We start from the raw sequence: 27544 nt of genomic DNA, 5'->3' as shown, positions 1-27544 counted from the left end.
ACTGTTATATTTGGCTCATTTATCTGATTTTTAATACAATATGAACTTATGTGCAAATTTATCTTTTACCGCTTTATTATCATTATTTTTTTTAGGAATGTGAACATCGCTTAAAACATATCTTTGGACTGCGTCACATGAAATGCACCCACAATCCGAAACATATTTTATTTGATGTTTTAGGATTTGGATTTGGGTCGCATGAAATGCACACCCAAGTTTAAGAAAGTAAATTATTAAACACGCGCCTAAAAAGACTATCGCGTTATTATTTTGCGGAGGCCGTGAAATCCGCTAAACGACCCTCCTGAATTCTAAGTAATTTTAAACAAGTATTTACTGAGGGCCCCGCAATTTGTGTTTTCATTCAGCGAGGCTCATCTCATTCTTATTTTTGAAGGAATTTGCAACGTCATGGAAATGCATCTCGTACCGCGTCACAGTCAATGTACCCGTGATTAGAGACACATTTCGATTCCGTTGAGATTTGGATTTGGGTCACATAAATGTGCACCCGAGTTTAGGGAGATAACATTATTAAAGGCGCGCCTAAAGCAACTAGCGCATTATTATTTTTTGGGTAGGGCCGTGAAATTTGCTAAACGACCCATCCCGGAATCTAAGTATTTAATACATATATTTTGTGAGGGCCCCGCAATTTGTACATTTTTTATTTTTGGCGAAGCTTGTCCCGTTTTTTTTTTGTTTTTTATTATTATTTTTTTTATTTTATATATTTTTAAAAGGATGCCATTTTTACGCCTTTAACAATACTAAACCTTACGGCTTCTTTACAACTGCAATCTCATAACTTGTCAAAAAATTAATAAAATGAGTTTAGCGAACGAGTGTTTCGGGAGTAGTAACAACAAGTACTAATGCCAATTTTATCCGAATGAACTAAGCAAAGGGCCACGAACAAATTAACATCAAACTTGCATCGTAGAACAATTAACCCAACTTAATTAAATGACATCAAATAAACAAGAATAACATAACATGAAAATGAACCAAAATGCAGACAATGAAACATAGGCAGAAAATTTCCATACCAATTTTTATATTGCATCTCGAACATTCAACGTAAAGTTTATTTATCTAATACATCGAGGTTTACTGACCTTTGCACCTCGACAAACTCAGAACGACAAATACGATTCCGACGGAACTCAAGCCGGACCTCTCTGAACAAAGAACAACGACGGAACCTCGGACAGCGCCTCGACGTACCGAACCTCGACGAACCAAAGTCGACCTCAACGGAAAAACAGAAAACCCGGCCAAGCAAGATCGCAGCAAACCACCGCTGCTCGGAAACGCAGCTACGACTGCCCGACATGCAGCGATAACTGCTCGTCGGACTGAAAATGGCAGACTGGTTCGTTAGAGCTAGGAGGAGGAGGGGTGGTTGCCGGTGTTTGGTGGTCGAAGGCGAGGGACAGTGGCAACGTGGGCAGTGACGATGCAGGGGGCTGTTTGGACAGGAGGGGGAGGGTGGTTGCTGGTGGTTTTTGGCGCTAAGGGGCAGTAGGGTTTTGGGTCGTGGGGTGGTGGTTTTGCAGTGGGTTTTCTTGGTTTTTCCAAAGAGGAAGACGACGGGAAGGTGACGGGATGGTAAGGAATAGTGGTTGATGTGGAGCGTGACGACGAGGGGTGCGACGGACTGGGTTGGTTACGACAGTGGGTCGACGGAGCAATAGCTGGGGGTCGCCGGATTTAATGGAGGATTAACGACGGGGGGAGGCTGTTTGTTTGGACGTGGTGTTTTTGGTAGGATGGTGGAGGAAGCCACTGGTTTTCAAAGGAGGAGGACGACGATCCACAGTAGGTGATGAGGGGAGGGGGACTGGGATCGTTTTTTTTTCTCCCGTAGGGTTTGCTTCTTTTCTCTTTTAAGAAGAAAGAGGAACAGTAGTCGTTCCCCTTCAAAAATCCAAAAAATCCCCTCCGTTCCTTTTGTTTTACCCGTGTATTTAGCATGGGTTTTGCCCAGAAAAATGAGCCCACGCGTGGTGGGGTTCAAGGCATATGTCCCCCACGCGTGGTGGGGTTCCCCACGTGTCCTGGACACGGTTTATTATGGGCTAGGTCCGAAAATTAGGCCTAAAACCGGGTAGTTTGAACCCGAATATTATTCTTTTGCCCGGACCCGAGAAATAGGAACACGTTGCTTAACTAGTCCTATGTAAGCAAAATAACTACCAAAAATAAGACTAGTATTTAAACAAAACTATATATTTTTAAATATTTTTCAAGATTTTAAAATAGCTACAAAAATATTAATAAAACTATTTTTTTGTAATTTTCGTAAATATTAAGATAAAATATGAAGTACTATTTTTGTATTTTTTTCAAAGTTAAAACGACTATAAAATATTAATAAAACCATTTTTTTGTAATTTTCGTAAATATTAAGATAAAATATGAAGTAATATTTTTTGTATTTTTCAAAGTTAAAATAACTATAAAATATTAATAAAACTATTTTTTGTAATTTTTGTTTTTTTTAATAAAGACAAAAATATGAAATAATATTTTTTGTATTAAAATGACTTCAAAATATTAATAGAATTATATAAAAACATTAATAGAATTATATATATATTTTTTGTTAATTTTCGAATTTATATAAAGTACCAAAATAAAGTGCAATTTTTGATTTTTTCAAGTTTATGAGGGATACATAAACTAAAATTTATATATATACTTTTTTTGTAATTTTTCTTTTTGCAACGAAATAAAGTAAAAAATAGTTAAAATAGCTATACTAGACCCAATTTCACATATTCACACTAAAAATGTGAAAATTCTCGGGGAGGGTCAAAAATCACGTGCTTACATTAGCAGCGTTATTCTCCATAATAATTACGTGAAAATATCCTTAAGATTGTTGTAAAAAATTGGAAGATTATAGAGAATAAACGGTTTAGCTTGAGGCGTGTCAAAGACACTGTCCTTATGGATATTTCGCCCACACCGAGATAAATAATTTTAGGCGTATCCCCCGGGATTCAACAAGCTCTTCCAGTATAACTAGGAGCAGAAACAACAAAAATTAACGAGAAGAAAACCCAGCACAAAAGAAAAGGGAAAAAAAAGTGTTTTAACTTTGTTTTTCACTACTGTTGAAGATGAAACAAAGAGGTATATATATAGTCTAAAGAAGATCGGCTATCTGGTCAGAAAACATTCAAATGCATAAAGCCATAAAGGCTTTTTCAATTTTCCAATACGTTAAAGAAAAGGCCATTAAGGCTAAGAAACGGTAAAGCCATTGAAAGCTATCAATTGCATATGTTAAAATCAAATTTGTAATTGAAAAATATTCCATCAGTTATATCCCTATCAAGACCAATTAATATTATATTAAAATAATGAACTTTGATTGTAAATATTTTTTTTGAGATATTAAAATATTTTTTCTTAACATTTAATACTTGTGTGAACATTAATACACTAAGTCAAGTATCAAAAATATAATTTGAAAGAAAAAATTATCGATAAAAAGATGTGAAACCAGGAAACCAGGAAAAAGCAAAGCATCAACTGGGCTGAACATTAAGCAAAATTAAATCCCCACCCGCACCCGCCCCGCATTTTTTTTAAATTTAAAAATTGAACCCGCCCCGCAACCACAAAATTTCAAACCCGCCCCGCACCGTCCCATTGCCATCCCTAACTACTTACACATATTTTCACCTTTTGATGAGTTGGTACGTTAATGACAGGAATCAACAACAGTGGAAGATTAAAAGGGGGGAAAGAGAAAGGAAACAACTAGCCTTTCTAATTGCCTAATTTTAGAAATTGGACAAGTTGTTCCTACAAACTGGTTAAAGGTCACCACGGATGTGTAGTGCAACTTATAAAAAGGTTGGAACGAAGAAAAAGAAAAGATGATATAGTGCAACTATCCGCAATGCTGAAGACAAAAAAAGAAACTTATAGCTTGTTTGGCCAAGTTTCTCAAGAGAAAAAAAGTGTTTTTTTTTTCAAAAACACTTTTTTTTTCCTAATTTGAGGTGTTTGGCCAAGCTTATTTGGGAAAAAAGTACTTTTGGGAAGAAGCAGAAACAGTTTCAGAGAAGCAGAAAAAAGTAGCTTCTTTCCAAAAGCAGAAGCAGTTTTGGCTTTTCTTCTTACCTAAAATACCATTAACAAAATATAGTATATACCAAAATAACCCTTAAACCTAATACTTAGGATATTAATTTATAAATATTTCTTCTTATTTTTAGGAAAACTTTCTAATATATAGTGACTTTAGGGGTGAATGCTTTTATATTTGTTGAAGGAATTTTAATATATTTAACTTATATTAAAAGAATTAAGTACTTTTTTAATTTTATTTTCATATTTTACTTAAATAAAATGATTTTTTTTAATTATTGCATGTAATAACAAAATTTTGATATTATTTATTTACTTATAATATTAATTATTAAGTAAATCTATTCATGTCCTTATTCGTAATTTGACACTTAAAAGCACTTTCTAAAAAGCTTGGCCAAACACAAATTATTTCTCAAAAGTGCTTTTCAGACTGATTAGCCAAACACAAACTGCTTCTCTCCAAAAGTACTTTTTTCAAAAGCACTTTTGAAAAAAGCACTTCTCAAAATAAGCTGATTTCTCCAGCTTGGCCAAACAGGCTAGAAGGACGGCAAAGTAAATAAACACTTATTCAAGGATATGCAAACATTTAGCATCTATAACTTACCTGAACCATTAAAATAACAGGCACATTAAGCAATTTTAAGAAATAACATCTTAATCCACTCAAATGCTAAAACCTCAAATTAGGATTTTGAATCTGGTGATAATTTAGCAAATATTCTACATCTAATTTCTTGTTCTCAATTTCCTTCTACCCAGCTACAACCAGAATCCTTTACCAATCCCCTCGTCTCCATTATCTTTCTCACTGCAAGAGCATCACTTAGTCTTCCAGCTTTAGTATACAAATTTGACAATGTTATATAATGCCCTGGATTTTCAGGCTCCAACTCAACTAAATTCTCTGAAGCAAGAACTCCAATGCTCACTTTTTGGTGTGCCAAAGCAGCAGCAAGTAAAGAACCCCATATATGCTTGTTCGGCTTAACACACATTTTTCCTATAAAACTTGTGGCATCTTCAAGCCGACCAGCTCGTGTTAGTAAATCAACAACACAAGTAAAATGTTCCATTCTGGGGTTCAATCCAAATTCCTCCACCATTCTGTGAAAAATATCTAGCCCCTCATCAACAAGTCCTGCATGACTGCATGCTGAAAGCACTGAAGTGAATGTCAAAGCGTTTGGTCGAATGCCATAATGACTCATTTTTTCCAGCAGATGCAGGGCATCTTGTCCCAAACCATGCATCCCTAACCCACCAATTATTGTATTCCATGACACTATATCTTTATGAGCCAGATGAGAAAATACAGATAAAGCATTTCCAATGCACCCATATTTTGAATACATGTAAATAAGTGCATTCCAAATGGGAGTGACATCCCACAAACTGCTCCGCAATATATAAGCATGAATTTGTTTCCCGTATTTAAGGTCAAAAACTGGCAAAACACTTGAAAGTGTAGTCCCATTAATCTTTATTCCCATAGGTATCATGTTCTTGAAATACTCCAAAGCCAAACCTTTCATCCCCAGTTCAGCGAAACCATGAATCATGGAATTCCAGGCAACAACATCTGTTTTATCCATCAACTCAAAAACATGCCTTGCATCTGGAATCCTCCCACATTTAGTATAAAGAGTCAGTAACGCAGGTCCAGAAGATCTGTAAAAAGAAAAAGGCCATTCGACTTTAATCCCCTGTGCATGAATCTCCTTGGCACTCCTTAAATCCCCGATAAGTTGGCATGACGCAAGTACACTGGAGAGACAATCTAGGTCAGGACAAACTTCTCCTCTATTTATCATCTCCCTAAAAATATCCAATGCATGATTATGCTCTCCAATTCTTGAATAGCCTGATATCAAAGTCGTCCATGATATTATACTTGGATCTTTGATAAGCATAAATATTTTCCTAGCCTCATCACATCGACCCATGCGACAATAAGCATCCATTACTGTGTTGAAAGTGACTATATCTGGCTGACAACCTTCCATACTCATAAGCCCAAACATTCCTACAGCCAAATCAGGTAACTCATTAGATACATATCCCGAAATAATCAAATTCCATGAAAGCAAATCTTTTTCTTGCATCAAATCAAACACCCGTTTCGCACTCTGAATATCACCACATTTTGAGTACATATCAATTAAAGAATGGCCAACTTGGAGATTCCATTCTGCACCACATACTACTACATCTTTGTGTACTTGTTCCCCAGTAGCCAGGCTTGAGAACTTTGCACAAACTTTCAGAACAAGAGGAAACACATAGCCATCAAGTAATATACCATCTAGTTTCATCTCCCTATAAGTACTCACACATTCTTCAATTAGGCAGTTACGTGAAAAATATGATAACATTGCCGTCCAGGCAAAAACATTTCTTTGAGACAATTCGACAAACAGGTAGCGAGCAGATTTTATATTGCCACACTCAGCATATACTCGTATCAATTTGGTAATGATGAATGGGTTGTGACCATGACCATGTACGATAATTTGTTGATGGGTTTGTTTGCCTTGCTCTATTGCTTTGAAATTGCTGCAGAGTTGAAGTAAATGGTTTATTTCGAATGTCAAGAATGTCCTCACATTGGTTGCTGGCGCAGATGAAAATTTCTTGTAGCAGCTCCATACTCTCATCTATTTGCAATACTGACCTTGAAGATCAACTGAATTCCTAATATCACTACGAGAACGTTTATATTACTACTTCCTAACGTGTTAAATAAATAGTTGTATAGAGTTCGAAAAACGTAGGTAACAAGTTTATATTTCTTGTAGTTATATACTAGTCTTAGTATCTACGTTTATGAGTTTAAAATTTTACTTATTAAATTTTTTCTTATTTAAATTATGTAAAAAGTCCAAAACCTTTAAAAATATTACTAAGAGTTTATTGTATGTAAATCTTACACGTAAAAATTCATATCCATCTATACTATATTAAAAGCACGAAGACCCTTAGCGAAATGTCGTTCGCCTTTTTTACCCTTTAAAAATAGAGTTTATATTGGACAAAATTGTAATTTAAGTTACTTTCCTACTATTTAAAATTTTAAATTTAATTCTCATTAATATACTTGGCCTAAAATTTAGGACTTTCCTTAAATTGAAATTTCTCTTCGTTAGGCAATATAATAAAACCTTTAAATATTAGATGTCAAACCCAAAATAACTAATGATTCGTTATTAGATGCGTATTTTCTTTTATTATTTATGTTAAGAAATCTAGGAATGTTTTCTTTTTTACCTTTTTTATTTTAAGAAATTTTAGAATACTTTATTTTATTAAGAAAACAATTGACTAAACATAGAATTAAAAGTAAATTACATTCCTCTAATTCCATGCCATCGAAGTTACACTTTATTTAAAACAAGTGAGTAAAGTGTTTACAATTGACTAAACAGTTACGAACTCTCAAAACATAAAGATTCAAAACATATGAAAATCAAATTCTTATTGGAAAAAAATATAATTATTGTCAAATATTTAAAAATTAGAATAAGCTAATGTTTAGAATTTAAATTAATAAAAACTAACTTATTTCTTTTAACGTTGAGAACAAATAATTAATTTATTGAATTAACTAATTAGCAAATCCAATTCAATTATTTTACAAATTTATCATATAAGAAAAGTTATTTGATAAATTGACAAAACACTTAATTTATTTTTAGATGAAATGGCTTCCTGACCACTTAAACTTGTCGAATTTTTTAAAGCCGATACATAAATTTTCTATTTTTCCATTTGAACACTCGAACTCATTTTTTTCATAACTAATAAACGCATCTGACAAGAGACCATGTGCGCGTATATTACACATACACATACGTGTCCATCCAGTCAGCAAATGACCAATGGATGTCTTACACGTCAAGGGAGTGAAAACCCTAACCCTGGTCCCCTCTTTAATGCAAGCCTTTTGAATGAGCCTGATTTGGTAAAGAGAGCCAATGCTGCTACGATTATACACACCAACAATCGAGAATTTGAGATGGAGCTAGAGATCCTCTGCAGTGTTCGCCACAACAGTATAGTTAATTTGTTAGGTTATTGTGTAGAAATGGGGGAGCAGATTCTTGTTTACGAACTCATGCCTCACGGAATGCTTTACGACCATCTCCACGGCGGTCTTTCTTGTCTGAGATGGAACCTTAGGTTGAAGATTGCGATGCAGGCTGCAAAGGGGCTCGAGTACCTTCACAAGGAAGTTTCTCCTCCTATTGTGCACCGTGATGTGAAGAGTTCGAACATTCTGTTGGACGCTGATTGGGGAGCTCGTATTGTAGATTTTGGATTGCTTACACCTAATAAGAAGGATCTTAACGGAGATGTGACAACTGATGTCTATAACTTTGGGATCGTGTTGCTAGAGATTCTTAGTGGAAGAAAAGCTTATGACCGGGATTGCACACCTTCAAGTATTATTATCTGTTAATCTTGTTCTGATCGAGCTTCGTTTGGTCCAAGTGATGCAAAACTTAGCTTCAACTCTACAATGATAAAATATACAACTTTCCACCATTTTCACGGTCTGAAAAAATGAAAAAAAAAATTGAAAATGGAGCTTCAGATTTTTAAAAATGGAGAGGGGGTATTTTAGAAGGAACAAATAAGAACACAACCCATTTTGTACTGTTGGGCGTTGGGAAGGGGAGTTTTCACGCTCCTGTGGGTCCTGTTCCTCACGTGGGCTGTTGATTAGGACCAACTGACGCCACATGGGCATGGTCAATAGTTAAATATGTTTATTAGTTATGGAAAAAATAAGTTCGAGTGTTCAAATGGGAAAGTTATAAGTTTATGTATCGGCTTTTAAAACCCCGTCAAGTTTAAGTGGCCAGGAAACCATTTCGCCTTATTTTTATAAGAAGAGTATCGATGGTGAAAAAAATCATAAAATATAGCAAAATCAATTATAGTATAAAATTAAGATTCAAATCGATAAAAGTACAAATAATCAATAAGATAAAATTTTAGAAGACAACCAGATTATAAATAAATTGTCATTTGTTTCTTTCTTGCATTCAGTCCAACAAATAAAAGCGTCTCGCTAAATATTTATACTAAGTTTTTGCTCGTAAAATATTAGTTCAATATTAGTCATTCTTTAAACTTAACATTGTCATTATCAAATTTTAAGAAGATATAATGCCAACTTTTTTTTATTTATTTTTAATTTATGTTATTTGTCAAATCTTTAAAGAAATTGTGATAAAAAATATTTTTATATTTTATTTTCAGTATTAGGTCACATAAAAACAATAATTTTTATAAGTTTCGCCATAAATCTGGGTAAATCACAATAAGGCTCTAAATAAAATTCCTTCATTTGTTAAGCTAACTAATGGGAATAATATTTATTATTTTAAAAAAGATTCTTAAATTTTATTTTATAAAATAAATTATCTAATAATATGTATGTAATTTTTAAAATTTGTGTATTTATTGATATAGGTACACGCGCAAAGCGCGTACCCTGAGACTAGTACTATATTAAATGCACGAAGTTCCTATCGAAATGTCGTTTGCCTTTTTTACCCTTCGTATAAATATTTTATGTTGGATAAAATTGTAAATAGATATTAAGTATTTGTTTGCTTATTAAAAAAAATCAAATTTTCGTGAGATTTAAAAAGGAAATGGAAGAAAGAATGAGTAGGTTTCAAACTCATTAAGGTCGGTTCATATTCCAGCCATGTCACTTTAGGAGATATTTTTCCCTTTAAGTACGTAGGTTAAAAAGGGAATAAAGAACCACAATTAATACTTTCACTTTTTTACTTAACTACTCCCTCCGGTCCAAAATAAGTATTTTTTTGGATGTTTTCACATAAATTAAGAAATCCACCTTTTAATATTAATGAGTCATGAAATTGACCATATTAATATTTATTATTTCACATAAACACTCATAACACATACTCCAACACTATTTACTCTAAGGACAATGTAGGAAAAAAAATAATTAATTCATTCTTGAAATCTGAAAAAATTACTTATTTTGGACCACAAAAAAAACCAAAAAATCACTTATTTTGGACCGGAGGGAGTAATATTTAGGTTTTTGAGATCTACTATGAATTCTCCACCGTGACTTTTTGTAACTCCTATTTCTTTCCAATGCAATTAGATATTCTAATCTCCCACGTAAGGAAGGCACTAAAACAAACTCCTAATAGAGTTCTAATTTCAAAAAAGATTCACGTTCATACGAAGCTATATGAATGGCCAATAAAAAAAATTGGAACAAGTTTTCCATCGAAAATAACCAAGATGAACTACTTCACATAACACTGTATGCTATTGTATCCAGATGGACTAAGCATTCCGTCTTGCTTTAATTGTATGAGTTAGCCGCTTTATCAATCTCAAGTACGAATATTAGTCTTTCCTGAGGCCAATGATTTTGATACTTTTCCTGATGTGCCAAAAAATTAGAAAATAATGTCAAAATCTCTACATCACTATCATTGTATGTGATTGTATTTAAGTAGTGTTAATTTTGAATGATCTTGTATGTTTATATTTTCGGTCCTGGCCTTTCTTCTTTAATGTATCTATTTTCTATTGTTTCTCTTCCTCTAAATTTTCTATGTTATGAGTTTTCATTTACAAGATTCTTTTGAATAAATTTGAGTTGAAATTTTTTATTGCATTGTATTGCCAATATGTAGGAGTATGATGATTTCTTTTATTTTATTCTTTCTTGTTGATTAAAGAGCGCAATTGTTTAAATTTGAGTTGAAATTTTTTATTCTTTTACTTTTCAAGGGTAACGACAGGGCCAAGCACCTTGATTAATATGTTAGTATATTTTTATCAATTGTCAGACAGTTCTTATAGCATAAGAGTATTTAAATTTTAAAAGCTCAATGCGGTGTCTATAGACTATAGGTGAAATGAAATTTAGAAAGCTGCAACTATTTTTTTTTTTAAAATTTCAATTTTTGTTTAAATGAGGATCAGTTTGTTCTGGCACAACATTTAATATTTAGCTCATAATTTTACTATGTCTTTGCATTTTTTGATTAAATTCTACCTCATTAACTGCATTAATTCTATAAATAGTTATTTATATAGAGAAGAAGATAAGTTTTTAATAATTTTTTTGTTATTGACTCAATATTTACGTGCAACGCACATACTCTAAAACTAGTATCTATATCTATACTATATTAAAAGCACGAAACCCCTTAGTGAAATGTCGTTCGTTTTTTATACCCTTTAAAACATGGTTTCATACTAGACAAATTAGTCATTTTACTATCACTCCTAATTTTTTTAGGACTTTAAAATCAACTAAGATTTTTCTTATTATGTCTTTCCTTAATCCTTATCGGAAGTATAGATGTAAAAAGTCAGTAATATTTAGCAACATGTAACACATTAATTATCAACCTAGCGTGAGTTATTTTCCATCCAAAGAAAAACTATACTTTCATTATTAGATATCCTTTGACAAATATAAGAAGTATAAAAAGAAATCAAGAAAATTAATTTTACACTCAAAATATTATTTAATTATATTTTAAATTTTTAAGACTCTAAAATTAGCTAAAAAATTTACTTATTAAATTTTTTAATTTGAACTATATAAAAATCTTAATATATAGAATTAGATGACGTGTAACATATTTATTAAATCAAAACTAACCTGAATATTTGTCATTCAAAGCAAAGCTAAACTTCTATTGTGATATTACCATTGTTTCAGTTATCATTTCTCTTTTACTAATTCATGGTCGAAGAAAAATAATTTTATCAATTAAAATTTGAATGATTATAATAAAATAATAATAAGCATTAATTTTCTACATTATGTTTTTGTAACATTTATTTTATATTACCATTCAATTAGAATTTTCGTATGATAACTAAACCTACATATGAAGCCTTTTTTCTCTTTTTCATATTTTTCAATTTGAGTTCTAATAGAAATAAGATGGAATTCATATTAGGTACTTGAGAAAATATAATTTATTTTTATGGCAATAAAGAACATAATGGTTGTGTTTGGTATAACGGAAAATATTTTCTTGGAAAACAAGTAGTAATTATATTTATTTTTCGATGTTTGGTATGCAAATTAAGGAAAATAACTTCTCAAGAGTATTCATAAATAATGTAGATACAATAAATATGAAGCCATAAACTTTTGAACCAATAACCTTCCGAACTCACAAATTTCATAAACTTCCAAACCGCTAATCTTTCGAAACCGCGAATTTTCGAACCCGTAAACTTTATAATTTCTAAACCCGTAAACTTCCAAACACATAAACCTCCGAAGTCATAACTTTGGAACTTGTAAATTTTTGAACCTGTAAAGCGAAAGATGAAAAAATTAAACTAAAAATATATTTTAAAAAAAATACTTTTTTTCGAAATCAGTGTGGGTAGGGGGAGGGAACGAAAAAAAATAGAAATTTGAAATTAAAAAAAAAGTAAAAAAAAAATTTCCCGGTGGGAGAGGTGGGGAGAGGGATGGAGGGAGGGGGGGGGGGCAGTGTGTGGGTGGGGGCAGAAGAATGGAAAATCAGAAATTTAAAATTACAAAAAAATATATTTTTTTGCGGGGGGAGGGGATAGTAGGGTGGATGGTGATGAAAAAAAGCCTTTTTGAAGAGAGGGGATGGGGTGGATAGGGTGTGGGGAGGGTTGGTTAGGTGTGGGGAATAGGGTTGGGAAAAAGTGAGAAGGAGTTTTGGAAAATGTTTTCCCTTCTATTGATAAGGAAAACATTTTCCTTCAGTTGGAGGAAAATGAGTTCATAAGGAAAATGTTTTCCAGAATATTTGAGCCAACCAAATATGAAAAAATTGGAAAATATTTTCGGAAAACATTTTTCTTCGTACCAAACACACCCATTTTCTCATGTTTATTGCATGATATTTAAGTACAGATCGACATAATGTATATCCAATTTTGGTTGAGCTACGAAACTAATGCAGAACTCATATATTAAAGGTATGATAAGACTTTAGGATATTTTTGTGTGAAATCGTATTTTTCTTTATTAAGTTAACATCTAATATGATTAACATTAATTGTTTTCAAGAATTTGTGGTTGTTAAATTTTATTTTATAACTCAATTACATAGTTTAACAAAATTTGTGTTATTCTTACAATTTTATACTCATTTGATATAAAGTACATAGTCATTTATTGAATGTAGTTTTAAATATCACACAGAAAAGAAGAGAAAAACATTATTCGAGTAGGAAAAGAATATACAATTGTCTAAATTATTTATATTATTATAAAAGTACGAAGTCCCAATACGAAAAAGTAATTTTTCATGTTAAGAAAAAATAATTAAAATTTTGAATTAACTAATTAGCAAAAGACTTAAATTTAATTATTTTTCAAAATCATCATGTAAGTAAAATTATTTTTCAAGTTAATAAAAATTTTAAGGTACATAAATTTATTTTCACAAAAGAGTATTGGTAATGAAATTAATAAGAAAATAGAGCAAAATTAGTTACAATATAGCATTAAAGGTCAAAGTGCTAAAAATGCAAACTTAATGCAATAAAATGTAACAACATAAGACAAGAGGTATTTAAATGTTATCATTATTTTTTTTCTCTTTTTATAACCATTCTAATAAATGACAGCTCCCTATATTTACGTTATTTTTTTTATAAAGTATTAACTATAATATTAGAGTTTTTTTTAAAGATTTTATATTATTATTTATTTATCGAGCTAACTGGCTAAAAGGGATCAAGGTTCATCATATTTAAGAACTTATACTTTCTTTTCATTTTATTCAATAGCTCATATTATTTAATATTTTTATAATTTTTTAAAATTATATATTCATTGATATAAGGTACACGCGCAAAGCGCGTACCCTAAAACTAGTTATATTAAAAGCACGAAGGCCCTTAGCGAAATGTATTCGTCTTTTTTACCCTTTTAAAATCGAGTTCACATAAGACAAAATAGTCATTTTGATTATTCTCCTAATATTTAGCATTTAAAGTCAACTAAAACTTTACTTATAAAAATTTTCCTTATTTGAACAACTACACAAATAATTTCTAATATTTAGGACATCAAAATCAATTAAATTTATTGTATACAGTTCAAATAATTCGTTTATAATTTTTTCCCCTTATTCTACGTACATAGAAATTACGCCAAGCAAGAAAAAATAAAAAATGATTATTTATTGCCTTTTTTATGGGATATTGCTTTTCTTTGTTTAGGTAGGAAGTTGTGTCTTTGTTTGTTTAAGTTTGCGATCCTTTTACCAAAACTGACAAGAGGGGTTGCTCTGATGGTAAGCAACTTTCACTTCTAACCAAGAGGTCCCAAGAGCTAAGGTGAGAAGTTTTTGAAGGGAAGGATGTTAGGTTTTTATTTGGAAACAACCTCTCTTGTCCTTTTACCAAAACTGCCTTAGGCTACAAATCTTTTGCTAGCAACCTTTTATTTTCGTTATGTATCTTTCTGTTCTTAACAACTTTTATTTTCATCTTAATTATTATAGGTATCATACAATTGGCTGTCGGAAGAAGCTCTTCAAATTTCGTGGGTTCGTAGAAGAATTCAGCTATTGAATTTACCTCTTATGAATTTAGCAACTATTGATTAGCAATTGCCTATTATAAACTCTTCACAATGTCGATGTCTTTGGAGGTAAGTTTGCTTAATTTGATTTAAGCTTTTTAACCTTTAGTTTGTTCTTGAAGTTATGTAATAATAATCGTTCGTGTGTTTTTGATAGACAATTGTAAATTAAAAAGTTGTCAGTTGTGATTTTTATTTACAATATCTCATATACAATTAAAATTGACTCATTTACAAATTTTGTGTAAGTTTTGGAGCATTGCATTCCGTAATAAAAAATCAGTTAGATGTTCTAACCATATCAATTCAAGATTAACTGTTACCTTGTATTTTATAATTTATTAATAATTACTAATTATTATGCCAGTTTAAGGTGCTCATATTTTGTAAGAAAAAATAATCTTTATTAGCTCTTTATGATTGTATTATACATATTATGAGATCTAAATTATTTTATTTCAGAGTAGAGCAATTGACGTCCTTGCATCTAGCCTTTTTGATAGTTTCATCGGTTGTAGGTAAACATTTTTTCTTATCCATAAAAAATAATTATTATATAATCAACATGGTACTTCACATTTTTATCATAAATATTTTAAGGAATATTAATTTTACTAAACAGTACAATTTCATTGCGCATGGAAACAAATTTATTATGTTTTAAAAGTTGTCTTTGTTGAAGTTCATCTACGAGTTTTTTTCTAATCTTTGAGCTCAAAAATTGAAACTTTTTTAAGTAACAGTTTACTTCAATTATTGGCCAATTTACCTATTTAACCTTTTTTTTTTAATATTTATTCCATTCATACATATTAGTCATTGCTTTGTTTGAGGCCGTCATGATGAAGAGATATGGAGGAGTACAATGTCATAGTTGGCATATTTGATATAATAGCCTAATTGGCATAAAACTTGTGGTTTACAAAAAAGTTGGCAAGTTAAATAATTTATATCTATATATAATATAAAGCTAGGCATAGACAAGGTGATGTGGCACCTCTCTGTGACCTAGAAGATTATTTATCTTTTTTCTCCTTTTTTTGAATTTTTTTGGCTTTTTGTCTAATTCTTTTAGTAACAAACTCAATATATTCCACTCATATTCTTCATTAATGACACTTATTGCTAATGAGCAATCACTACATACGTTCAAATATTAAAAAAAAAATGAGGCCCAACTTAAGTGCAGCTATGATTACCGTTACAATTCCATCATTGTGCTCCCAAGTTTTTTCTTTTCCAATTCTTCAAAGTTGCTATGAGAGAGGGCATTGGAGTCGAACACAGCCAAATCTAAAGAGAATAGATGCATATTTTCAATCAAGAAGTTGTCCCAATTGAAAACATCGTTATATTGGAGAGTACGTAATCCTACAAATCTTGATTTTCATGTCCAAGATTTCATGGATATGTGAGCGTTAATTTATCTCATGTGAATTTTTTGTTAGAAGATGCAAAAGGTTTACTTCAACTGGACAAGTAGCAACTCTTTCTACAAGAAGAAGAAGATATGAAAAATGTTTTTAAATTAATGTGCATATGTTTTGTAGGAAAGAATGATGTATAGGCTTATCATTTGTCTCTTTTTTGATAGTTTCTTTGTAGAACGTGAATGGTTAGAGGTTTGGTCCATATCCCCCTCTAGCATAAGTAACATTTTTGATTAATCGACATGTATGAGTCAAGCCTAACCCCTCCCCCAGGCCCACATCAAAGAGATGACAGCCCAAGTAAGGTGATGATTTATTATAGAAAAAAGGTTGGAGTTATAAATTATAACAGAAAATCTAGCAGATAATTTTTTTTTTTGGTTTGTAATTAGACCATACTTTCTTCCTAATCTGTTTCTAAAATAATGCTTACCCGTTTTGTTTAATTCTATGGATTTCTATAATAAGTCAAGAAGGTTTCGGATTATACAAAGGTACAAATCTGCTCTTAAGTTTTACCGTTGTTTCCTAATTTTATGCGACTCTTATTCCCCTACCTAATATAAATTTGTACTAATTCTCAAAGTAGTGTTTCCTTTGATTCGTTTAAAACTTTTGTTTTCTAAATTTAATTTATCTTATTTTTCTCTTTTAAGTGTTTATATCATTGCTGCTCTTTTTCTCGTGTTGTGTATGTTTCACGAGCGTTGTAATGGAGACAACAATGTCACAACATAACCCTTTCGGACGTAGAACTGTTCAAATGACTCGGTGTTAGATTCTTTCCATATTTACTTATGTTCATGAATTTTATTTGAATCTCATTCTTTAGTTGTTTTTTTTTAGTCTACAATGACTAGAATATATATCTTGAAGTTTCACAATGATGTATCTCACGTACTTCAAATTAACTACTATAGTTTTAGTTTAGAATTAGGTTATTTATCACTTGTACGAGATGTTGATATTTTGTCATTGTATGTTGGCTAGTAAAAGTTATGTGAATTAAACTTTGGGTAAATTTATTTACTTATCATAGTTTATCTTCATATATATCACGTATCTTTTTTTCCAAGTATGTCTTAGTATTTTTTAGACATATAAACGGATAGTTTTATTTCACAAGACAAGTTATTAAAAGTTAAAATGCTTATGTCACGACCCAAACCGATGGGCCGCGACGGGCACCCGGTACCTTACTCAATCGGGTACCAACGTAACGCATTTCTCTTATTACATTATCATATACACATGACATACGGCCCTAATAGGACAACATGATTATTTATAAACTCAAGACATCAGCCGACAAAGCCGTACAATCTTTCACGTACAAGACATATGTCTACAAGCTTCTAAGAGTACATAAGTGTCACAAAGGTCGGGACAGAATCCCGCCAAACCAAACAATAGACGTCTAAATCATACTAACCAAATACGCAACTCCGAAGCAAATGGAGCGCACCAACATCTTCCGCTGAGCTGATAGCCTACTTAGAGGGATCTCGACCTGTCTATCAGGACCTGCGGGCATGAAACGCAGCGTCCCCAAGCAAAAGGGACGTCAGTACGAATAATGTACCGAGTATGTAAGGCACATAAATAGATACATACAAGACATGGAAGAAATATATAGTACATGACTCAACCTGTAAGTCTGAATAACTTTGTAAATCATAAATTACCTTTAGCGTCATGCATATAGGTATGAATGTCATGTCGTGCATAGGTACATGTTTCATAACATCATAGCCTCTGAGGGCATCCCATCATATCATATAGGCCACTGTGGGCAAAATCATCATCGTATACCAGCTGATCAGGTGGTGGTGCGTATATAATGCCATAACCTTTTCCATATCCCATATACATATATATACATAAATATATACGAGTATATAACGCCGTTTGAATACATACATATATATGCGTATATAAGGCCATTTGAATACATACCCGTATATGCGTATATAACGCCGTTTGAATCATATTTCAGCCACTGTGGGCAACATCATCATCATATACCAGCTGATCAGGTGGTGGTGCGTATATAACGCCGTAACCTTTTCCCATATCCCATATACATATATATACATACATATATACGCGTATATAACGCCGTCTGAGTCATGGGTCAATGTACATATATAAATGCATGAAATGCATATGAGATACAATAACAAAATCTCTCGATACATCATAAGACCATTATACCTTTGATTAATATCGTAAAATCATTTTACGTATTTTCTGAGACCCATGAACAAACGATATATGGAAATTCAAGAACATAGGCATTTCTAGTACTTTTATGAATAGAGTCATATATGAAATTTGTGCATTTGCACATTTCGTTCGTATCGTATGGATCATGCCAAAATAAAGAAGGGATAGCCTTAACATACCTTAAGTGATTCCCTTGAGAAAGATTGCACCGTACTCCCTTATAATTGCAAAATCTTATGTTTCTTATTAAATCTGGGTTGAATTGTTGAAGATCCTTTCTTCTTAAAGTTTGATATATGCACTTCTCTTTACATTAGAGAGGCATACGTGAAGTATCAACAAGGAAGATCAAACTGGACAACCAAGCGTACTCATAACAGTAACATTAGCCAAATACCTACTAAGCGTTCTATAATTTTATTTGGTATTATAATGGGAAAATGTTATGTGTTCTTTCTAAGGTATACTCACGTTACTTGTAGTTGAAAGAACACTACATCTGAATCTCTTCAAGATCTAAAAGGCCAAATGAATTAAATGGTCATAAATTTGTGTTTGAGTGGATGTGGCCCACTTCATGTGGTGGCTTAACCACATGCCTTTAATTTGCCACCTTTCAATTTAATGTAAGAGTCATTTTAATTTGAAAGTAGGGGCTGCCACCTCATGCCTCCAATCTTTATCCAATATAATTGCTTAATTAATTGAGAAATATTCCATTATCGAATAATTAACCCATCATCTATATAATTAAGAATTATCTCAAATTACTTAAAATACTACTCACTTTTAACACACCTTATGCTTCTCACTATCATGGCGACAGGGTACCTTGTATGGTACTAGTCCATAAATACTGGATATTTTAGCTCGGGCCGCATTTTATCCCAAAAATGTCAAACTTCAACGAAATTTATTTTCTTTGATTTGCTTACCTTCTCACCTTCACGAATTTACTCGTTACTTGTTTGAAATAGCATAATCCTTATAATCCCAAAATAATCTTTTCCTTGGACTGATGTCAATTACCTTACGACAAATTTAACGTAAAATATTGCAGGGTGCAATACTGTCGTAACTTATTACTGCGAAGCGTAACATCTCCGTAATGTAATATTGCTGGGTAGAACACTGTCGTAATATATTACTGCAGAGCATACCATTGTCGTAATACAATACTGCGAGACATAATATTGACGTAATATTACGGGGTGTAACATCATTCTCCCCTTTGGAACATTCGTCCTCGAATGTTGACAGATGCTCTTATCATTTTCGTAACTTATTGCTTTTATGAATACATTAATACTCTTCTTGTCATTCCAGCAGTTGTTCTGTGAATAAATCCAAAGTCTAGGATATTTTCCCCTTTAGTCTTTTTGCTCATATCATGAACTGTGGTCGAAATCTTCATAATCTTGCAACGTTTGTTACCTCTTGTCATGCAGCCCGTATGACCCTGGCTTTATAGGTGCACTTATGTAATTCATCTTTCCTTTTTCCTTTTTAACTCTTAGTCAATCTCTGAGTCTTACTTTGTATATATAAGGCTTAATAGGATGCCTCTCGGGCCTCTATAGGTATACTGAAGTCCTTTACTCGATACTTTATAGAACTTGCGAATATGGCCATATCTTATTTCGTGGATTTGGCTACCCATTCACATGACTTTACTGTATTTACCATAATTTCTGCTTCAACCTACCTTTACTGAGGTACGCTTACCAAGCTCCCAGTTACTTTTGTTGCGTATCCTTTAGGTATAAATCTCAATCCTTCAATGCTCCTTCATTACCATTCGTCTTAAGAACGACGGCCTAATCTCATCTCATAGTTTGTGACTTTTGTCCATCCATTATTGATTCATCTCAATTTTGATCCATAATCCACCCCTGATAACTTAACCTTTTATGTAATATTGCTGCTAGGATTCACGTTTTATTGGGGGACATCTGAAATGATTAGATTGATCCATCTGAGGCGATACCCTGCTTTCATAACCGTATCTCACGGCATCCCAATGTGATTTACCTTTCGTGGATATTTTTATTCTGTCCAATTCATGAGATCCCTTTCTTTTATTTGTCAGATCATTACTCAATCGAAGGCCCAAACATCATTTTTATCTATAATAATTACACCCTCATTCTATTAACGGGGCAGCATTCCATCTTTTTTGAATGTTACTAGCGTTAGACTCCTTTGAGTTCATTCAGGCTATACTAAACTTTCAATGACTTAGAGAAACCATTATCTCTCTTCTTTTCATGGACTTAATCCTGAGGACTTATCCTTTTTCGTCGCCTTTTTACTTGCCTTTCCTCATTCTTACTCATGTTTTCTTAAAACTTTATCACTCTACCATACTTTAGCATGCGACCTATAGATATCCATTTATAATACTCGCAACTTTCCTTCAACTTGCTTGCACAATGGATTTTCTTATGTTATTCTGGAATGTCAACCGATACAACACATCGTCTCCAACTCTTCTCTATTATTTTAACTAAGTCTCTCAATACTTAAAAACCATAGGTTGGAAGACATGCTGCTGACGATGCCGCTATCCCGGTTATTGGATCTCCGTGCTTATAGCTTTCTATCCGAAGTATGGACTATTCACGATCTTCTGCCTTTAGATATCTCGTACGTTGTTCACCTTTACTTTACTTACCTTAAAATATCGTATCGTATCTTCTATCTCTTTTCTGACCTCCCTTCCACCTAGGTGTAATTCAAGTCCATAACTTGAAGCTCTATTATAATACTCGCACCTCTGGTATATACATAATCCGGTAGGAGCTTTGTACTGACTTCTTATGAGGCTAGTATTCTTCAGTTGGCTTCATCATAGAGCTATTATAAAATATGGCTACTATACTATCTTTCTTATACCTCTGCTACTTAACAGTGATCCTGAGGTCTATAATTCTCTTGGTCCCTTCTGTTTTGCTTAGTTAATGTAACTCTTTAGTCTCCCCTTCTTTCTAATGAGCCTCTATGTAGGCTTAAGCTATCTTCTGATCCGTGGCTCATGGTATCAATTATTACCTTAAATTTTCATGGGCATTATGGAATATCCATGATACAATCTTCTAACAATTCAATCCTTTGGCTATGCCCTGGGCTCAATTCTTTCTTTTAACTTATACCAGAGTCTTCTATGATTGTGTGATTGTCAACAATTATACTGCCTGGATAATGTTCCAATGTCTTGAGTGTATCTATAACATACTAACTCTGAATCATTGATCGAATAATTCTTCCATTTCATCTTAGTTTTCTTTCAATGTCAGCTATTACTTTTCCTGGTCTTTCTGCCCCTTTGTTGCGTCCATACTTAGATTATCTTAGTGCCCACACTTGCAAGAGTATCCATACAACTCATATGATCTCAAATATTACTTTTAATTCTTACTTCCCGTTCATTAGCCACGGTAGGTGCCACTTTCCTTTGGAGTGCTTACAATGTTGTTATATGACTGTTGTTACACGACCATTTCCTCTTTAGGTCGTTGTGCTTGGGTTGAAGCCTTCTTCCTGATTTCCTCAGCTAGTCTTTTGTTGTAGTACTTAGGTAGAAACCTTGACTCTCATAAAGTTGTGAGCTTATTACGGACCTTTTGATGTCCTTCCTTGCCTATGCTTATCCGTAGTTACTTATCTCCACGCCCTTGTGCTTGTAGGGTTGCTTCTGAACTGATATTTTGACTATCTCCCTAGTGGTACTCTCTTTTATTCCCATAACATTCATATGGTACCTTTAACTACCCTAACTCCTCTCTGAATATATTTCAAGTATTATAATAACATTACTGCGAAGCTGAATTCACTATATTGGGTTTTACTACGTTTATCTTGCACGATCTTTTGATTCGTCTGTAACCTCATGTCTAGCCGTAACTAGGCCCTTCCTTAATTAAATGCTAACTACTAGTTGGCCCATTCTCATATAAATATTTCACATAACAATTCTTGGGTTATTTCCTTTGTCTTAACTTACGTCTCGCGCTGGCTCCTTATTTATTCATAATATTCCGGCAGGAACGCCTCACTTCTTCTCCTTAACGTCGTGTTTGCATAATGTTCTAGGATCGTAGCCTATCTGTAGGCTTTGAATAGTGCGATCTCATCCCTTTCCTATTTTTATTGCATTCTTCCTTTGCCATTTTGTAGCTACTAGAACCACTTAATTCTGACTTAACACCACATAACTCCATATTCCCCCCTTTAGGGGTGTACTAAAAGCTGAAGCCACGAGGATCTACCTATAGATGTTTTACCTCTTTATCATTGGTGCCGTTTCTCAACATCAATGATCCTTACTTGCCTTGTGACAATCCTTCTGTACCAAGGATGACAAATTCTCTTACTCGCGAGAGTGACACATAGCATAACTGGCACATACAGTCTCTTAAGCTTAATTTTGCTCACATTGTTTGCTCTAGGGAAGCATCTCCCTGAATGAATATTCTTTGAATTCATCGTGAATCTTTTTCTGTGGTCCCTTCTATTACCGTTGGAACGAAATCTGAAATTCCCATGATGCCGAGTACTTTTTAATCATGCAGTCCCAAATTCATATTTGGTTTATCTTGTTTACCAATTCATACTGATTTCTGTTACTCTGGGGATTAACTCTCCCCTCTGGTAGTTGTGGTGGAGTCACGAACTTATTTCTCAAAACGAGGATATAACCTTATGGCCTATATTCTTTCGTTGCCTTAAGGCCCATCACCTTCCGTCTCTTCCTTCATTTGACTATAGGTTCTGTAATACTCTAGCGTTTTTATCCATGTATCACACCTTATTCATAATGCTTCTTTATCTCTCTTCCCATTATTCTGCTAATATTCTGCATATCCCTTTTCTTGTGAAAACTTGATTACGACATTCTTTCGCTCTTAGCTTTCCATTGTTCTATTTAGTGGCTCTTCGAGTTGCTAAACGTTCTCACTTTACTAGAGACGCGAGCCACATTAGGGTAATATGTATCCCTTCAAGGCTTATAGTGCATGTCTTTGTAGCACTCATATCTGGCTGCACTTTTTCAAAGTGCACCGTCTGGTGTCTCATAAGGAGATCTATTAGCATATTTGCAATATCCTTCGGAAATGTCAACTGACGCAAATAATTCATCCATCATATCTTCTTATACTACTTTTGTTAACACCTATAGGGCATATCTGGAAAGGGTGCGACCAATTGTATATACCTTTGTTACTATCGAATATAACTCAAAAAGCTTATGTTTCTCTACCTCAATTATAAATGTTGTTAACATTCATCAACTGGGCACCTCGTATCCTTTTTCACCTTGCTCCTTTTATTTGCTGAAACTTATACTTATCTTCTCTATCTCTCATTGTCCTTCATCATAAATATGGATAGGTATTCTTGCCTTAAGACTTCTTATCAGGAAGCTTACACCTTTCAGTACACTCATGATCTGCTAAAAACCTCACATTTACTTATCGTAGGCATCATAGAAAAATCCAATTGCTCTGACTCAGCTCTTCCACAACTATATCTCTTTTCAACCTTTTTTCCGGATATAGGTATCGTCTTATTACGAATAAAATAGAATTTCGAAACTTGAATTCTTATAAGTGAGCTCTACCACACGATCTAGAGTAAGAAGAAAGAGTGACAATCTTAAATGCCCTGTATCCTTCTGTTTATAAGTGTGGTGCACGACACACCCATAAACAAGACTCTACTAGACACGACTTGTAGACTTCCTAGGACAAAACTGCTCTGATACCACTTTTGTCACGACCCAAACCGATGGGCCGCGACGGGCACCCGGTACCTTACTCAATCGAGTACCAACGTAACGTATTTTTCTTATTACATTATCATATACACATGACATACGACCCTAATAGGCCAACATGATTATTTATAAACTCAAGACATCAGCCGACAAGGCCGTACAATCTTTCACGTACAAGACATATGTCTACAAGCCTCTAAGAGTACATAAGTGTCACAAAGGTCGGGACAGAATCCCGCCAAACCAAACAATAGATGTCTAAATTATACTAACCAAATACGCAACTCCGAAGCAAATGGAGCGCACCAACATCTTCCGCTGAGCTGATAGCCTACTTAGAGGGATCTCGACCTGTCTATCAGGACCTGCGAGCATGAAACGCAGCGTCCCCAAGCAAAAGGGACGTCAGTACGAATAATGTACCGAGTATGTAAGACACATAAATAAATACATACAAGACATGGAAAAAATATAGAGTACATGACTCAACCTGTAAGTCTGAATAACTTTGTAAATCATAAATTACCTTTAGCGTCATGCATATAGGTATGAATGTCATGTCGTGCATAGGTACATGTTTCATAACATCATAGCCTCTAAGGGCATCCCATCATATCATATAGGCCACTGTGGGCAAAATCTTCATCGTATACCAGCTGATCAGGTGGTGGTGCGTATATAACGCCATAACCTTTCCCATATCCCGTATACATATATATATACATACATATATACGCGTATATAACACCGTTTGAATACATACATATATATGCGTATATAAGGCCGTTTGAATACATACCCGTATATGCGTATATAACGCCGTTTGAATCATATTTCAGCCACTGTGGGCAACATCATCATCATATACCAGCTGATCAGGTGGTGGTACGTATTTAACGCCGTAACCTTTTCCCATATCCCATATACATATATATACATACATATATACGCGTATATAACGCCGTCTGAGTCATGGGTAAATGTACATATATAAATGCATGAAATGCATATGAGATACAATAACAAAATCTCTCGATACGTCATAAGACCATTATACCTTTGATTAATATCGCAACATCATTTTACGTTTTTTCTGAAACCCATGAACATACGATGGAATAATAATACATATGGAAATTCAAGAACATAGGCACTTCTAGTACTTTTATGAATAGAGTCATATATGAAATTTGTGCATTTGCACGTTTCGTTCGTATCGTATGGATCATGCCAAAATAAAGAAGGGATAGCCTTAACATACCTTAAGTGATTCCCTTGAGAAAGATTGCACCGTACTCCCTTATAATTGTAAAATCTTATGTTTCTTATTAAATCTGGGTTGAATTGCTGAAGATCCTTTCTTCTTAAAGTTTGATATATGCACTTCTCTTTACATTAGAGAGGCATACGTGAAGTATTAACAAGGAAGATCAAACTGGATAACCAAGCATGCTCATAACAGTAACATTAGCCAAATACCTACTAAGCGTTCTATCATTTTATTTGGTATTGTAATGGGAAAATGTTATGTGTTCTTTCTAAGGTATACTCACGTTACTTGTAATTGAAAGAACACTACATCTGAATCTCTTCAAGATCTAAAAGGCCAAATGAATTAAATGATTACAAATTTGTGTTTGAGTGGATGTGGCCCACTTCATGTGGTGGCTTAACCACATGCCTTTAATTTGCCACCTTTCAATTTAATGTAAGAGTCATTTTAATTTGAAAGTAGGGGCTGCCACCTCATGCCTCCAATCTTTATCCAATATAATTGCTTAATTAATTGAGAAATATTCCATTATCCAATAATTAACCAATCATCTATATAATTAAGAATTATCTCAAATTACTTAAAATACTACTCACTTTTAACACACCTTATACTTCTCACTATCATGGCGATGGGGTACCTTGTATGGTACTAGTCCATAAATATTGGATATTTTAGCTCGGGCCGCATTTTATCCCAAAAACGTCAAACTTCAACGAAATTCATTTTCTTTGATTTGCTTACCTTCTCACCTTCACGAATTTACTCGTTACTTGTTTGAAATAGCATAATCCTTATAATCCCAAAATAATCTTTTCCTTGGACTGATGTCAATTACCTTACGACAAATTTAACGTAAAATATTGCAGGGTGCAACACTGTCGTAACTTATTACTGCGAAGCGTAACATCTCCGTAATGTAATACTGCTGGGTTGAACACTGTCGTAACATATTACTGCAGAGCATAACATTGTCGTAACACAATACTGCGAGACATAATATTGACGTAATATTACGGGGTGTAACAGCTTAAGAGCCGCTTCACAAGCCTTTTGTGCTAATTAAAACAAATCAATTTTAAAGTGCTTGGGAAAACTGTAAAGTTGCTCTACTTCATACAACTTAAATCTCCTTGAAGCGGTATGAGATCATGCATTATTTATAAGTCGATGTGTTAAACTATATATAATGTGTGTATATATAAAGTTGGACATAGAAAAAGGTGACGTGATATCTCTCTAAGGTCAACATTTTTACTTATCCTTTTCTCATTTTTTTGCAATTTTCAATTCTTTTTATTTAATTATTTTTTTTAAAAAAATCCAAAATCTATGTATTAGTAAAGAAACAATCGGTTACAAAATTCAAAAGTCACTATCAAAAGTTACAACCATTATTTATAGTCCAAAGGTCTATAGGTATGTTTTACTAAAAGTTACAACCGTTACTAATATTAATAATCATTATTTGTATCTTTAAATTGAACCCATGTTTATTATGATTTATGAATCATTATTCATTATGCATGATTTGTTTTCCTCCTTGTTAGAAAAGAGCAAGTGAGAAAGGTTTAACTTTAAGCCTTTAAATTTTAGAATTCTCATCATCTCAAGGTTGAAAATGAAGTCATCTATAGATGTTTTTGCTTTAATGTCTTTTACTCCAACAGGTTATTTATCAATGAAATTGTCCTGATTTATGTTTGAAGGAGACAAGAGGACAACCGGGGAGGAGGAAAGTTTGAGAAAATTATATAGTAGAAAAAATAATTCGACTTTTTAAATATTAATATATTCATGTAAGATGAAATGGGGAGTACTTTAGATTGAATGTGTGGATTAAATGTCGATACTTCCATTTTATATACGATAACGGGGGGAGGGGGTTGTATTTTCCATTTTTTTCTATAAACCTATGATTTTTGTATTTGTAAAAGAATTATTATTTTATAACCGTGCAAAGCGCGGGCAAGTACTATGTGAATAAATCTATGTTTGGTATTATAAAAAATATCTACAAATAAATTACGTGGAGATAGTGGGCAAACTTGTAATATGCTCGTGCTTATTGTTCAACTCTTTTCCTATCATTTATTGTGGCGTCTATGCGTTAGAAAAAA

General features: G+C 33.1%; 2 protein-coding genes and 1 long non-coding RNA gene across 3 annotated transcripts; 1 reads left to right on the top strand and 2 right to left on the bottom strand.

Moving 5' to 3' along the window:
* Nucleotides 1-4759: 4759 nt before the first annotated feature.
* LOC107828751 (pentatricopeptide repeat-containing protein DOT4, chloroplastic-like) lies at nt 4760-6899 on the bottom strand. The gene has a single exon (XM_016656121.2). It carries the CDS (start codon nt 6768-6770, stop codon nt 4857-4859), a length of 1914 nt encoding a protein of 637 aa, XP_016511607.1. The 5' UTR covers nt 6771-6899; the 3' UTR covers nt 4760-4856.
* Nucleotides 6900-7984: 1085 nt separating this feature from the next.
* On the top strand, nt 7985-8572 carry LOC107828752 (serine/threonine-protein kinase-like protein CCR1). Its single transcript, XM_016656122.1, has one exon. It carries the CDS (start codon nt 7985-7987, stop codon nt 8570-8572), a length of 588 nt encoding a protein of 195 aa, XP_016511608.1.
* An 8708-nt stretch (nt 8573-17280) lies between these two features.
* On the bottom strand, nt 17281-24417 carry LOC142179453 (uncharacterized). The gene is made up of 2 exons (XR_012707622.1): nt 18555-24417; nt 17281-17673 (listed from the first exon to the last, which is right to left on the bottom strand). It is a non-coding gene; the product is annotated as an uncharacterized LOC142179453 (long non-coding RNA).
* Between the last annotated feature and the right edge of the window lie 3127 nt (nt 24418-27544).

This window comes from Nicotiana tabacum, chromosome 3, assembly GCF_000715075.1.
Source record: "Nicotiana tabacum cultivar K326 chromosome 3, ASM71507v2, whole genome shotgun sequence".
Lineage (NCBI taxonomy): Eukaryota > Viridiplantae > Streptophyta > Magnoliopsida > Solanales > Solanaceae > Nicotiana > Nicotiana tabacum.
This window is presented reverse-complemented; position numbering and strand designations above follow the sequence as displayed.